General features: G+C 44.8%; 2 protein-coding genes across 2 annotated transcripts; both read left to right on the top strand.

Annotated features, from left to right (window-relative positions):
• Positions 1–3,490: 3,490 nt before the first annotated feature.
• On the top strand, positions 3,491–4,096 carry HOO65_070044 (uncharacterized protein; the record flags this gene model as incomplete). Its single annotated transcript, XM_071001232.1, has 1 exon — positions 3,491–4,096. One exon carries the CDS (start codon positions 3,491–3,493, stop codon positions 4,094–4,096), a length of 606 nt encoding a protein of 201 aa, XP_070856762.1.
• A 12,660-nt stretch (positions 4,097–16,756) lies between these two features.
• Positions 16,757–16,975, top strand: HOO65_070045 (uncharacterized protein; the record flags this gene model as incomplete). The annotated part of the gene is made up of 1 exon (XM_071001233.1): positions 16,757–16,975. The coding sequence occupies one exon, from the start codon at positions 16,757–16,759 to the stop codon at positions 16,973–16,975; it is 219 nt and encodes a 72-aa protein (XP_070856763.1).

Below are 16,975 nucleotides of genomic sequence, written 5' to 3' on the forward strand. Positions count from 1 at the left end.
GTGCCTGTGTGGGAATATTGAAGTCGCAAGGTGTACCACTGCCACACACTGTTTTTCTTTATGCTTTGAACATTTGCACCATGCATATCAAAGCAGGAGAAGTCGGAGCTGATAGAGGCCATCGCCAACTCTCCCCAAATAACCACCATTAGCTGTAGCAAGGAATTCATGGCACTATCATAGAATTTGTAGGATACTAGTAAGAGACAGTGGTGCCACCTAACATGGTTGGCGAGTCACCGAACTGCATCACACTATGCTTTCCATTCAACTGATATCAATTGTAAACAGATAACAGAGTTCTGGTGTGAAATACATTCAAGTTCAAGTCCAAAGTTGTTGTGCAGTGTAGCTCGATGATTGTGTCAGGAGCACCATGTGTATACTCAGTGTTTACCCGACTTGGGGTGACAGGTACATGTGCCCCCTCATTGAGCATTTGCGCCCCCATCGGTGCACTTTGCTGTGAGCCCTTGGCAGCACCATCAAGAAGACTACAGATACAGCAGATGCAGCAGTAGCACCAGATGGAGGCAAGCAATGCAGTGAAATTTATTTATTGAATAGCTCTGGATAACTAAGAAGGCATGCTTTTGAAGTCATTGTATGGCCAACCTGATGGCACTTGCTACATTTTGAAGCTTTCCCTTTCATCGGCCCAACTTTCTCAAATCCAGACAGCTCACACTTCTCACTTGTGGCCGGCTGAGTAGGTTTTTTGAAAGTCACGCTCTAATTCTGCGTTGTCTGCTACGTCATCTGCTGTGCCATTGCCTTTACAGCATTTAAAGCCTCTGCCAGAGTGTCTGCCTCCATCTCTATCTGGTGTATCTGTAGTCTGCTTGCTGGTGCTGCCAAGGGCTCACAGCAAAGTGCACCGGGGGCGCAAATGCTCATTGAGGGGGCGCATGTACCTGTCACTGTCGCCTGGAAACTGTGTCACTAAAAACCCAGATATACGTTGTCATGCAGTGCATTGATTTTCTATTGCGACATATGTTTGACTATTCATCAAGGACCAAGTTCAACATCTCTTCACAGCGCTGCATGCCATATATCTACATTGGGTATTCACACGATGTTATTCCAAGTGGAGCTGGAATCTGTTCAACATCTTCCATAAATGTTTAAGAAGCTAAGTTTGATCATCGGGCAACCATGTCAGAGTGTTTTGTACTAGGGTTTACCCAGTGTTAATGCTTGAGGCAGATTCTCGCAACATAGGGTTAGTTCAATCAGCCCATGGAATTTCACGACAAGCACTGGCACACGACACGAGGGGTCCTTGGCATTATGAGTCTTCACTGCTTGTTTTCTCTAGGCAGCTGGTTCCTAGAAGCAACAATAGATTCTAGCCAAAACATCCGCCTTAGCCGATCTATACGTCGTTTAGCAGAGTTGCTACATAGATCAAGGAACTATCTGCCTATTGCAATGCAGACAAATGAGAAAACTCAGAGCTGCTATTATTACATTGGCTTTTTTCAGCAAAGGCAATGGCAATACAAACGTAAATGCCACAATAGTCTGTGTCAATGGTCCATCTGCTTGGATGCGGGTGCGACGGCCGAATACGAATGCAACGGCCCTCTGGCCATTTTGTCGCGCTACTCTACCAAGTGTCACGTTTCTGCATAATCTCCATCTGCATCAGTTGTTTATAATTTTGCTATTCAGCAAGAGTCTCAGTATAGTGTAGCCACTTCTGTCGCTGTAGAATAGATCTTGATGTTTGAATCAGTTGATTTATTAAAGGTATTACTACTACACTACGTCCTTGGACTTCATTCCTTTTATAGTGCTCATGAGGAGTGTCAACCCTCAACCCTATCATGGATCTTCAGCCACCAGAGGTATGAATAAGTGGGGCTTGTATGGGACGCCACTTAACAAGTACCGTGCGCCACACAACGGTCGCTGCCTCCTGTTTTTTTTTTCTTCTTTTTTAGTACCTATGTTCCTGGTTTGAATCAACCAAAACCATCCGTTAAATATATTCAAATTCAAGTTCCTGGTTTTGTGCTCTGCCCTTCCCCTGTCTCGCTTGTCCTTGACCCTAGGTATCAGGCATATTCTGGTGGTCAGTTTACCCTCACAGCCCCCCATCAGCTGCCAGAGTTAGTGCATTGCAAAAAACCACCGCTACACAAATGATGGGAAAAATGAATCTACTCGCGGGAGGGATCCAACTGGCAGAGGCCCATTGATATGCATGCAAGGGCCTAAATGTCAAAGGGTAGTGGTCAAGGAGGATCGGCATGGCCGAGGGAAGGCATTTGTGGAGCCTGTGGCAACAACAGGTATCATGCAAAGAAGCTTGTTGGAAGTTGAAGATCCAAGAGAGGAACATACTGATGAGCCTCAATTAATTGTGTGTTTTGCTGTGTTGTGGTTTATATTGCAATGCATTTCCCCATCAGGCGCAGCACTATCATCGAGTGGAGAACCCATTCCCCCTCACCACCACCATCAAAGTGCTGGAGTTTCTCGGGTTTTCCGTACCATGCTAGTCAGGTTTGAGCTTGTGAGTGATCAAAGTCTTGCAATAGCCATGGAATTAACGGGGTTTTGTTCTTTGTGCTAGAATCAAAAACTATGCCTACCTTGAGGTGATGAAGAAGAAGGGACTGGTTGGACCAGCTCACAGTGGCGTGGTATTTGCCACAATGCAAGGACATGTCAAGTAGTTCGAAGTAGCTTGAATGATTTGGAGTGCTTGGTCGGCGTTGGGTGGTTGAAACAAGCAAGGATCAGTAAGAGTTCAATCCAATTGTTGGCTAAATTATATCGAGTATCTTGGTTAACATTTGTCAATTCATATATCAAATGCAACGATAATAATAAGCACTAGATTTACAGCACCTTCGATTTAACTAATATACATGATTAGGCCAAGAAGATAGCAGGAATATTACGACGTTGTTGGACGAATGGAATCCATCTGCGCTCAGGGTTAGTTAGGGTTTCAGGAAAGCTCTATATAAAGGGAACTTTACAGGCGTTTTGGTATCTGAATACTTTAGTCCAGGTCTACATTCCACTAGATAGAGTATTCATAGGCTGCAAGTCTTGACATGTAGGTGCTCTACTCACTACAAGTAAATATGAAGTAATTCTTAGACCTGGCAGTCATGCATTGTCGCCAAGTAGGTGGTCGGACCACAATCCTCTTTATCTGAGCTTACCCTAGCTACCACCTATTTGCTACATGAAATGGCCCATTCTCTGCACAGGCAAACTGACTAATTATACCAACCTTAATGACCACTGGCGCCAGTATGTTATTCGATATACGGGTAGAGGAAATAGAGGCTAACTGCACATAGACTAGATTGTCTATAAAGTTGATCTAGCCCCAACAGCAAGATGCTACATGGAAAGCGAAGTACTGCTCACTACCTCTTTCATATCTACAACTACCTATCTCCTGGACTTTGAACATCTTTTGTTTTGCCATTCTGCTCATTCCATCCATACTCACTGTATAAAAATGCAGCTTTTGAATCTCTCCCAACTAGCCTTCGTGGCTGCTATGTTCTCCGCCCAAGCCATCGCAGGCGACAAGAAAGTCCCTCCTCCCAGTGATCTTGGTCTTAAAATTTCTGACGGGAAATACTATGGGTGGAAAGACATCACAAGCGATGTGGACTTTTCCGCTTACGTCTACGTCACTAAGGGATTACAATCTATTCAAGTCGAAAAACTAAAAAATCCGGAAAACATTCTCAAGTCCTATGAAGCTGTGCTGAGCATTTGGAAAGACCAAAGCGAGCTCACTCTAGAAGACCTTGATCATATCTCATACAACAATGTCCCTAGCCCCGATTTAGAAATCGTTGACAAAGCCCTCAGGACGAAAGGCCGTGACCCTTTTAAAGAAAATCCGATTTATGGCGTTACTATCTCAAGAGACTCTGAAGCAGACGAGGAGGCCTGGAATCACTTAATTACAGCATCATTTGCAAAGGAGGCTGAGGAAATTTGCGATGAGTATGAAGGGATGAGCAACCGGTACATCAAGTCATTCGTGATTGGTGTAGACTGCGACTATCACAACAGATTTGTTAGTATCTATTTTGGAATTAAGGGTAATTAAAGCACTGAAAACACCCTTCCATGATGATGCTGTAGCTTTCCTCGACCTTGGAAATCATGAATGTACGTTTTGCAGATAGTCTACAGTGTACCAGCGAGGATGGCAGTATGGGAAAGCAAAAACTATCTAGCATAGATAGACACAGGCATTTATGGGCCGTGGCTTGCAAAGAGAGCTGGGCGCAACCAAGTCAAGACATTCTGCTCTCTAGAGCTCTCCATTATCAATTTCCTACATTGCTTAATCGTATCTCATTTGCCATCTCCTTGAGAGCTTGGAGCAAGAATATTAGAGAAGTGTAGTATAGTCTTGGAGTCGTGTGATCTGATCACTTCACCTGAAGCTCATCTGGAACGCTCATGGGGGTTCTCTCAAGATCCCCTCTACTGTCCTAAAGTTCCAGAGAAACAGGTTCTCATGGCCATCATGCTATTGGATCATGTACTCCGACCATTGGTCTACATTTATGGTTGGTGTTCATGTATGGGGGGTGTCTATGGAATAGGGATAGCTAGGGTTCCTGTGAAGATGGATACGATCGCTGGGCTACTATGTAGTCAGTGCTACCAATGCATCTGGCCAGGGTTTACTTCTTCTTCTGACTGAAGAAATACTGATGCTGAGTTTCAGACCTGGTCTCGAGTTATTTCTGAGCTAGGGTAGGCCTCTCAGTGCTTGCTGATGTTTGTGATTGACTATTAGGCTACAGGTGCCAGCGGGGCTCCTTGAGAGCTGACAGTTTCGCACTAGACATACGGCCAAGGGTCTTTTCCGGCTCGACGTAAGATACCCCAGCCAGCTCAGTAAAGTTTCAATCTACGCATTTTGTGTTGTCCTAGTCTGGCTCGGCACTCTAACAGGTATGGTACTATGGGTCCACCTCCTGTGCATTCGACAGCTGAGCAGATCAAAGCAGTCTGTTCTCTGGCCACTCTGGCTGACACAGAACCATTAGCGTTGTCGGAACAATCTACTGAATTCGGGTTTTATCACTTATGAAGTCACTCGGGATCCTGTACAGCCGCACGTGGAACCGTGCTGGTATACAGATTGATTGAATTGGTGAAGGTTGTCTGTTAAGTTCTTCCATCATGCACAACTAAGCTAGAGTATTCAGGCTCGGGTTTACCCAGGGTTAATCCGACTGAAGGCAGATTCCCCACAATACTTATCCTCCGTGTAGTTCATCCAACAAGTGTAGAGTTTTAGCCCATCACTCACTCATTATGTGATAGTAAATCACCTGCAAAAAGAAATGGGTATCCCTAGGTCTGCCAATGCCATGATGACCCCTGTGAAAAGAGAATCCCATGGTGATAGTCTCTGAGGCCAAAGATCACTCCTTGATCCAAAGAATGTGGCCCTTCTGTCCCTAGGCATAGATTTTCATTTAACAAGGCCTTGGGCTCAGGAGCTTCATGCTCATAAAGACGCTGTATACGCCCTTTTTTAGGAATAGGCAGCATGCATGGCCATGCCAAATTTTCATTTCTGTAGTTTCCTTCCTCCTTCCTGTTGGTGGGATGGAGTGATGTGGGTTAAGGATAGAAGGAGACACTTGAGTATATGTGATAAGTGTTTAGTACAAGTAGGCTAATTCCCTAACTGCCGTTGCCCTTAAATTGACAAGTTCGCAACCCCCAAGTATGTCACAATCAGGCAAAGGGAAAAGCATCGCCCTCACCCTACAGGTTCTGTCAGGTTTGTCTTCTGAATTTTTCTGCAAGGATACACACAGCCCTGTCTAGTGTCCCTGACTACGCATGTCTTGTCCGCCCTTCTAGATGTGATACTATCTCTAACCCATGAATACTACATGGCCCAGAGGAGCAGATTGTTGCTCAGTTAATTGGCAACCTAAATTCACCGGCATTTACGCTTGGATTCACAGTATGAAAGAAAATAGCCAACTGCTTGTTTGAAAACTGTGATGCCTAACCTATGAGTAGATGCTGAGCTTATCACTTTATCAAGCAGAATCCAAAGCTGAAGATGGATTTCGTGAATGAAATTTGAGAGAGCTGAGTCGAAAGACTTCAAGGTCACGGCTAGCTGGCTGAGGCTTGAATTATAGTCAGTGCAACCATGAAATAAAAAAGTACCTGAGCTGATGTACGCAACTTTGCTGAGACTGGCGCTATTTGATCGGTACATGCGGGAGGGTTACGTTGTTTATTGTCAGTAACCTAAGTCAGGGTTACGAAGATTGCTAGTTCGTCCAAACGTTAGGGTTGGCATCAGAGATCAAGGGTCTTCTTCCAAGGCCAAAGTGCTTGATCTAGAACATGGTAGTGATGGATATATAAACCGGCTAAGATCCGTCACTCGGACTAGACTTAGATAGACATAGAACAACATCGATAATTACTTATTCCGTCTTCCTCTTCTTCACAGGATATTCAGTGCGTCCTTCTAACATCTACTGTTAGAAGATATAAATAACAGTAAATATTAGGAGGACGTACTGAATGTCCTAGAAGAAGGCCGTTGATGTCTGGTGCTAACCCTAAAGTTTGGGCAAACTGGATCAGGGTCAGCAATCTTGGTAACCATGACTTAGGTTACTGACAATACTGCACATATACGTTTTGCCTTTTTGTCCTTTAAGTTGCATACTAAGACTGCCATGATCAACTCATCGTCTACCTGGCCTTGAGTAGCCTTGAGCCTGGCTCAATTTCATGCTGGACACAATCTTGTTCATTCTATAACTCTACTTCGAGACACAATGGTAATATTGAATCAGAAATGATCGAAATCCTAACTATCTACTCTCGTGGAGGTCCTTGGCAGTTTTCATCGTCATAGATACCTGGTTCACCTTTAATAAACTCACACCAGCAAGAGAAATTTTCCCACCAACACCTGGGATCAGGATCTCTTGCAACCAGCTTAGAGTCTGCATTGGCAGACTCGACATCGCGTCCGATAGCAGCTGCAAGAGCGTTGCCAGTAAAGGCAAAGATAAGGGCAATAGACCTGGGGTGCATCTTTGCGAACTGCTAATTGCTGTGTTAGAACCTGGCATTGTAGACATGATATAGGGAGGGAATCGTACGCTTGAAAAGTTAAGATGAATAAAGTCATGAACGGAGGCCAGTAGAAGACTTGGAAATAATGTAAATCGTGTGCGGCAGTCTGAGACTGGATGTCTTGAGAAGGTTTGTAGATAGATTTGATGTATGAAAGCCAATGGAGACTGTGGAAGAACAGATACCAGCTTTTCTCAACAGGAAGAGATATCAGGGCCCTTTTATACAGATCTTAGTGACTTGTAAATACATCCGGAATACTGCTAATTACAAACTATCACCTGTTATAACATGCTGCTGAACCTATGTTATGGATACCCACTTGACATTAGCTAACTCGTAGGTAATACCATGAAATATCCTTCTGTCTTCAAATGCAGGTCTTTCCATGTTCTATCTTGCTAAAATGTTCAACTTGCCCTTGTCATCTATTGCCCTGGTCTTAGAATCATAGCGTAAGAGGTATAGTCCTTATTAATATGGATTGAAAATATCATCAACTGAGATAAGCTACAATGAACTGCTTCCCATGGAATCCAGTGCATCTGAAGTAACCAAAGTAGTAATGTAGTGTATAACATAGCCTCAACGTAATAACCTTTATGTCATACTGCACAGAGACAGGTCATAATGTTACACATATCATAGATGCTACTGCTCATGTGTGTGATAAGTGGGTGAAACAAAAGTCCCTCAACCTACACCTTCTCTACTTGATGAATTGATTCTCGACCACCTAGCATGCTATAGTCTAATGATGAGGCTGGAATACTTCTTACCCTGTACGTCCTTTAGAAAATGGAAAATTGAGCCTCTGATGTGATGTAGCGATTTATACAGTCAACCTAACAACACCATGGGATCAACAGAAGGGAGGGCATCTAATCACAAGCGGATAGTATCCCTCAACTATACAAGCTATGTCATCTAGAGGTAGAGAACTTTGTTGAAGTCATTCTTGGCCTATGTTCATGAGAACTTCCACCCTGGCTGTGTGGTGTGAGAGAAATAGCTGATCAGTTGCTTACAGATGTAAAGTGTGGCATTTAATCCGATGACATCTATAATGGTTACAACACTACCTTTTGATTCACAACAGAGTAGTCGTAATAGGCATAGGTAAGTGATGACTAACAGTAGATATTAGGAGGACGTACTGAATGTCCTGTGAAGAAGAGAAAGAAGGAGGATGAGTGATTATTGATGTTGTCTATGTCTATCTAAGTCTAGTCCCAGGGACGGATCTCGGCCGGTTTATATATCCATTGCTACCATGTTCTGGGTCGAGCGCTTGGGCCTTGGATGAAGACCCTTGATGTCTTGATGCTAACCCTAACGTAAGGGTGAACTGGATCAGGGTCAACAACTTGGTAACCGTGACTTAGGTTACTGACAATGACAGCTAAAATAAGTACAGCGTAGAAACTAGAAATAGATTATCATCATTCAGGAGATCCATGCAGAAGTGGTCAATCGCGCCATTTATCACCTGTATAGGCCAATATCGCCTTGCCAACTCGTACTGAGAAAGTAACGTTCCCAGATATCGGGCTATTGTGGTGATCTGAAATGGCCGGAGTAGTAATACGACCAGCGTCGAGTGGCTCAAGCATTTTGACTGGTGCACAACCAATAGGTCAGTTAGAGTCTATCGTCTCCTGATCGTTAATGGCCATGATAGTCACTACTTGATCGAATTCGGGAGATACTATGAGGAGAACAAGATCACCAGGCTTTATTTACTGCCTCGTCCATGTCATCTGTTTCAGCCCCTCGACATCAGGTGCTTTGCTTTGGTGTGCATGAGAATGCTTGTGGTCGACAAATGGAGCATTGAGTTAAATACTTTGTTACACATGATTCCAAGACCGGGTGGCTTTCGGCCTTCCGGGCTGCATTTAAGACTACTATGACAAGAAACATCAAATCGGCCTTTGGAGGGGCTGTACATGTTCCTCTTGACGTAGAAAATGTAGCCTCGAGGCTTGATGTAAAGCTACAGACTCCAACGCCACCTGAGGAGCAGAGTGACCCCCTAGCCTCTTAGTTCTCAGGCCCTACATACCATGCTTGAGTCTCAATGTCGGTCATATTACCGCGACAGGTGAGGTACAAGACATAAAGGTTGATCTCCAAAGCCAATTCCAGAAGTCATCAGACCTTCTTCCAAGGAAGAAAGATATTTTTCTGCAAGGTTACGTTGCAGTAGGCCAGGGCTAAGCACCTTGAACAGGTGGATGAGATACTAAGCCAGCGCTAGACAGCAAAAAGGACCTGAATACAGAGAAGAGGGGTAATCGGTGAAGAGAAAGGACATCAAGCACTTCATCGCAACCACATTGAAAGATAGCAAACTTAGCTAACTTTGGCCGTGCACTTCCCTGCTGGGCAGGCTATTGTCTACATAGATTTCGATGAGAGAAAAGAAGTTCAGATACCCGAACCGAGTAACTGATCAGCAGCACCAACTGTCTAGTAAGCCCATAGGTAGAGGAAACTGACGGTCAAACAGCAACGGACACAGATGCCGAGTTCGATGCACGCCGAAGTGTAAGCTGCAAGGGTCACTAATTGCAGAATAGATCTTGATGTTTGAATCGGTTGATTTATTAAAGCTATTACTTCTACACTACGTCCTTGGACTTCATTCCTTTCTATGGTGCTCATGAGGATTCATGATAGGGTGTCAACACTACCATGGGTCTTCAGCCACAAGAAGTACGAAGAAGTAAGGCATATATGGGACGCTACTTACCATGTATAGTCCGCCCCGTAGCACTATTAAAGGCGGAGTTAACAGGTGCTTGTTATAGCAGGGGTTATCGTTTATTATTCTTGATATTTTTATTTTCCCTTTTAACGTGCATGGCAATCCCTCGGCAGTTAAGAATTCAAGCTCTACCCCTTGGCAGCATTATCCGCCCCACGCCTTGTAATGCTTTGCCAAGAGTCACCTCATTCCTAGCTCATGCAGCCCGTGTGTGGGTGTCTATTAAGGTGATCCTTCATCTAGACTGGTCGCGACTTCCCCTCCCACGTCGAGCTTGTAGTGGCTGTTCGCTTGGTGTTGTAGAATTGCTTGTATTGATTAGTTTCTCTCTCTCCTCTGTCCACCCCTGAGTACTTCGACTATGAGATATTATACTTGGGTTTATGATTACGTGTCCTTTCCTCCATGTCTGCTTAGTCATGTTCTGACACTTGGCAGCCATGATGCATCATGTATTTGTAAGCACTCGACCTCGTGTTTCTCAGGTAGCACCCGAAGTCCGATGCATCCGTTTCAGACTTAGATACAGTGTACAGGGCGATGTGTGAAGGCTTGACCATTATTGCCGGCTGGCTCAGGCTTGTAGATAATGCAACCATAACACATGGAATCAGTTTAGATGATGAATAAAATATAACTTGGGCAATATTAGACTCAACCGGCTTGATTCCAAGCCGAGATGCTGTTGTGAGGGTATCAGGGTAGAAGGATTTGGAAATACAAAATCCGTTGGATGAGTGAAGTATAATCATTGAAGCCATTAACACTTAGGCCTGGACAATTGCATTGTTAATTGTAACTGTAGGCTAGTATTGCCATGAAATTTCTTAGATTCCTTACTATCCTCCGTCTCTCCCCCGAGGACTTCAACTACCAGAGGTTCATGTCTAGGGTTACAGTCATGTGTTATTATCTGCACGTCGTCTAATCATGTTCTGGCAAGTATCGCCTCACTAGCTAACACACAGAAAGTAACCCTCTCAGCTTGAGGATTGGGCGACTGTGATGGCTTGGAAAGGCTACACCAGGAATCAAGCTGTACTAGGTCGGGTTCCTTTACTACCAAGGGTGAGCACAGCGCATGCAAATATCCTAGAGATATGTGAAAATTCGGCTTCCGTCGGCAGCATTTCCTCGGCTCTACTACAAGCATGTGATCGCAGGGATGGGTCTGAGCGCAATTCACCCATGTCACATCTTTCCCTCGTGACTACTCTTCATACGTCACAATCGTATACTCCAACTACTAATCGTGAACTAATGGTTGGAGATTCAGTCACAAGGACAGGTATGGTTTGGAGAAGGGGTTCACTTCCAGATACTTAAGTAGCTCGTACCATCACTCGTTAGCAGATAGAACGGACAGACAATACAAGATCAACTTTACACACGCTCCCGCACCTAAGTCTTCACTAAAGACTCAGACTACTCGCTAAGTTGGTTCTCACAAGATATTCAATCGTCTCTCGAAGAGGGGCCTAGCATCAAAAACCCACCACGCAATCTGGTGTACTTGATTGGTACAGGGGTTGTGCCTGTGGTGTAGAGTGGATAGCAGTCATTATCGACATGTGCAACGCTCTCTCATATTGCAAGACTCGCCTTTACCTTGACACAGCTTACGTTTGTTTTAATTCCCTTCTCTCATTTGTTCTCCTCCACAGAAGCCTTCCGGCAATTCTAAATTATCCTCGTTCTTTCCACGCACAATCTTCAACTTCTGCTTTCTCTGCTATAGGCTGTACTGATAGCTATGAGGATGAAGAGTGCTCGAGGGAAAGAAGAGACGAGCGACAGAAACTCTGTCGTTGGAGATACTAGACTTGGCTCAAAAGATTTGAGGTCAGAAAGGGCCTCGTTCCCCTTCAGTACCTACCCAAGTATAGCAGGAGTTAAGCTACATGAAAAAGAAGAATCTAGATTGCACCCGGATGAATGTGGCACCGAGACGGGAAAAGTTACAAAACATGGCTCCTCAATGTGCGGCCAGAGGTTGATACATATTATGTAAGACCGCTGATTAGTAACACAAAAGACACGCATTCACCTCGGGAGAAGAGTTGCAGGCCAAGAGCAGATAAACACTGCATATCCGGTAGGGGCCAACTACATCCCCATTCCCTAGAGCTGCACAAGTCTTTGGGATTGTGAGGACCTGGGCCTACCTCCTGTGATAGATACTCTTAGGGTATATACCTTGTTGCCTTCTCCTCCCGCTTGTGCAGCTTCTCTGCCATACACACGCGGTAGACAATAGCATTGAAAAGCATGCAAGAGAGACTAGTGCAGTGAACGAGAACTTTCGTGGGTTCTGCACTGGAAACTGTGTGGTTGCTGACAAGTGAACAGGCTTTTTAAGATTAGTTGGTTCATGGGTAGATCGGATCGGCTCTCTGGTAAAACCCGAGCGGGGAATTCTTTACTTTTACAGGCCCTCTATTTGTGGTCCTGTTCAAGAGAGAGAAAACTGACGCATTAATAGTGTTGCTATTGCTTTTGTCCGTGGTGTTGGTGTTGTGGGTTGCACGTTTGTGCTATCATTACAACTAGACCGTTGTATAGGAACAGTAGTCACCATCATGTTGTTGAGCAACAACACAGCAATAGAGTCCTCGCCACCAGCTGCTTGCTACCTGAGCTTCATTTACAAAAAAGTAGAATCAGCAAGGGGAAAGCATAAAGAAATTATGGTTACTTGTGGGATCCCACATACCGACACAGGGGCAGGGGTATGTATGGTTTCTGTTCAGAGGCTTCGACCCATCTTGGATTAAGCAATGCCCAAAGCACTGGATGTCCAAAGGGCCGAGCTTTTGTAACATTCACAGCAGTATAGGCGAGAGTGTAAAGTGCGTGCGTTTGATAAGCGAGTGCACTCAAAGCCTCCCACATCCCGTTTTCACATCTAGTCAACTATTTGTGCCAACAATCATGTCACATTAAAAAATGATGTCTGTCGCTCTTGAGGCCCTTCAAAATAACGTGATATTAGGTCTCCGGCCCGCCACAAGGTCATAGTAGATGCATCATGCTGCCCCTCAACCCTGGCAGAATGAAATTCAACCCCCATGCATTATCAACCTCAACTCATAGAGACTATTTGATCTAGTGGGACAAGTCAATATCTAATTTATTCTGGACCCGGGTTCGTGGGGGCTTACCATGCCACTGCGTGATGTTGAGAGAGTGGCCAACTGACTGCTAGCCGACCGCGACAGGCGACCTTTTGGCAAGCCCTGAACTTTCTACTTCATCAGGCAGTGTCCAGGGCTTGTGATGTTTTTTCTTTTTGTAAAAATGACGACTATCTGAGGGCTAAATTCGAAGATCTGATCGTTGTCCACGGTCAGTTTAGGCCTTCAGTGAACAAAGACGAGAAATCTTGCATTAGCCTGGCCAACATCTACAGCTTTGACAAGACTGGCATTACGATCCTTGGCAGCTGGGTTAGAAGTTAAAGTAGTTCCCTGGCATCAACTCTTGAGACACTTCCATCAATGCGAAGGTCAGCTCTAAGATAGCAGTGAGCCTGCAGCGGAGCCAAAGGAAGTATGAGTCTTCCAGTCTTCACGCTCTCGGTGACGATGAGGGCATTGGTATGTTGACCACTCCAAAACAATACATCCATTACATTACTGCTGAGTGTATAGCAATTGGCAATGCCAGCCCAAATACCAACTCTATGACCATAGATGCTTGACGTAGATCACCGACACTAGGGCAACCACGCACGCTATCTGTCATGAGGAGGACTTTGTTGAGGGTAGGCCATTGCGAACTTCGGAACGAGCGCTTCACACCATGAGGCTCCAACCACACATACAACAGACCAGCTCACAAGAACCATGCACAACAGATGTGGTCACATCAACAATACAGCTCTTATCAAGACAATTGAAAACGCACGGGGCTCCCTGACATATCAAAGTTTTCCAAGTCCTAGGCATGTGACACCTATCTAAAAGCAAAAGCAGTGCCGCTGACATCTACTCTTCAACCATCATCGCCAAGCTAAGAATTAGATGCGATTCTCGTTCGCCTTTCTACCACGTGAACATCAAGGAATATCCAGTCGGTAGTCTAGTGTGGTATAGCGTAAATGTAGCGCTACAGGGAAAATACCAACTCGATCAATACTGTCAATTTGAATATGTAAGTCTTGAGCTATCCATTCAACAGATAGCTAACAATAATAATGCGATATGCCAGCACACGCCTTACTTGGCGGTAGCTTTATTCGCCGATTCCCAGCAGGGTGTAAGAATTGCTGCGCATTTGCAATAATATGGATGTCCCAGTATATAACGCGCGTGATAAGCGAGCGACGGAGATAAGCAAGCAACGCACTTTCATCAGGCCTACTGTCTTATGCTCTTGTTGAAGTCGCCGAACACTTTCCTGTAGTAAGACCATCCCATGCATAATAGCGGCTATTGCCTACTCAAACCGCTTCACAACTTCACTTATTGATTCCAGGGAGCTGCTCTTATGATTTCTAATCTATCCTTGCAGATAGATAGAAAGCGATTGGGTCTCTAGCACTGTCTTTGAGGTCCTTGCAGTTCAAGGGGTCGATGGTATCGTGACCTCCATGGGAGACGTCGGAGTCTGTAGCTGCACATCAAGCTTCAAGATGACAGAAGGATTAGAAATTATAAGAGCAGCTCCCTGGAATCAATAAGTGAAGTTGTAAAGCGTTATGAGTAGGCAATAGCCGCTATTATGCATGAGATAGCCTTACTACAGGAAAATGTTCGGCAACTTCAACAAGAGAATAAGACAGTAGGCTTGATAAAAGTGCGCTGTTCACTTATCTCCGTCGCTCGCTCATCACACAAGTCAGCAGGAATCTGTGATTACGTGACTATCCCCAATATGGCCTCTCACCCCCATCAAAAGCTCTGTATCGCAAAGATGGAAGGAGATAGATAATAGCAAAACAACGGAACATAGATCTGGGCGCAAGACAGTACAGGTGCCTAACAACTACTCACCAGCTTCTTAGTATGTTGAAATGATGTTCGAAAGGATTCACACGGTAACCTTTGGCCTTCGCTTATACTTGCGATGCTTCATCTCCTCCTTTACCACGGCCCTTTCGCTAATGTATCCCACTATGCCATGCACCCTGATGATGCCCTTTATAACAGCAGCACTCGATGCGAGTCAATGTGACTGTCACTGAGCACATTGCGGTATTACTAGCTATAGCTAGAACACGTGTGTGTGCCTGAGTCTCATGTTATGATCTACAATAACCGGATGTCACAATTGTGTTAAGGGGGGGCTGACAATCCCTAAGCTTGGAGCTCTACTGATTGAGTAAGAAGAACAAGGGAATCGAGTACCAGGTATGACTTGCCTACAATCTCTTCTATATACGAGACTCAAGATGCAGCTCCAACGGACCACTTGCATCCGAGCAAGTCGGACCTCTTTCTCGAAGATCACCATAACCCTACAAGACGATATTATCTATTTTATCCTTAGAATGCTGGCAAGGCCTTTGCACTGTCAAAGTCAAGGGCAGGCATTGATAAAAGTGCCCTCGAATAAGATGAGGGAACTACAACATAGAACACAGAAAGGCCTGTCGCATGAAATTATCTTACTCTAGAATTAAGCTACATGTAGGCACTGCCTCAACCACAACCAACGTTCTTCAAGGACATGATATATGGCTGAGTTTCGGTCTGCAGAAAATCTGCTCGAGTTCAGACTCAAGTATAGAAGGGCGTCTAGAATCACATGCCGATAAAGTGACTTATAGCCCCCTGTATAATTGTCTCAAGCGCATGCTTCAATAAGGGTGCTTTTCTTGTTTAGTAGATGAAAATACAGTTATAGGGCCCAGGCTACTTTGAGTCCTTCAGCCTACCAAGACCAAAAACACAGTATCCGACAAGCTCCTGAACTCTACAATATTGAGCACAAATACATTGGGGAGTAGAAGAGACGGTGCACTCAACGCGAAACTCTTGCTAGTTTTGTGAAGCTTGCTCTATCCATTGAAAAGCCCTGATTCACACTTATCTCAAATCCGCATGCATGAGGCTCCTCGTGCCCCCCCCCCCCTTTCGACCGAGCGGCGTGGAAGGTATAGATGATCAGTCTCCTTCCAGAACACCAAACACAACCCATTGGCAGGCATTAGGCCTGCAACTGTGTTTGCCCGCCTGTGGGCCGTGCTTTGTAAGAATATATTGATGATATTGATAGAGGAAGATGACTTGAGACTAACGAAATAATTATATAACTTAATGAAAAAAAAAGATTTATTCTCAGGCTAGACGAGAACACAGGAAGGGTAGATGCAAGGGCTTCTACAGAAGATAAGGTCAGTCATCGTCCTCCGTTGGCCAGACTAAAAGCTGAGCTATGAAATGAGTTCGGTATAATTGAATGTCCAGTTCCCCGGAAACATTTCAAAGACCTGACTTATAGAGATATATGGGAGCTACGGCAACTCTGTTATCGTGTGCCTCGATGCCGAGGTGAACATAGCTGCTACATATCGTTTTTAGATGTACGGCATTCTTGATTTGGTGACCCTCTTTCACATGCTTGATGCCGATGTGGCTCTAGCGATGTAGAAATAGTAGCATAATTGAACGTGTTTAGACCTACTTGAACACCGTCCGGACAAGTATATAAGAGTGCCTCGTCGCAACATATATCTCCTTTTCTTCTTTCTCCAGAACATCGGCTTTATACTTCTCATACCTCGACTTCGCTCACAGCCTCTTCTTGGGCCTTCTTACTACCCTCTTCTTCAATCCTTAATTCTTTGCTACAACATCTTTGCCATTGCAAAGTCCCCTCTACAAATCATTGACCAGAAACTACCACTTGACAATCATGCAACGCTGGACTGTTACCCTACTTCTCGCCTTTGCTGCCAGTGCTCTGGCAGCCCCTCCTACCAACGTTCAAAATGTTGGCCAGAACAAAAAGCTTGACGGTGATGTCGGTGTTGCCAGACGTGAGACAAACTGCGCTTTTGCAGGTGAGGTTTGTATATGCACTGGCGATGATGGTGTATCCTTCGAGGTTCCTGCTGGGTGGTGCATGCAGTAG

Source organism: Ceratocystis lukuohia, assembly GCF_044167205.1.
Source record: "Ceratocystis lukuohia strain C4212 chromosome Unknown Supercontig7_pilon, whole genome shotgun sequence".
Classification (NCBI taxonomy): Eukaryota; Fungi; Ascomycota; class Sordariomycetes; order Microascales; family Ceratocystidaceae; genus Ceratocystis; species Ceratocystis lukuohia.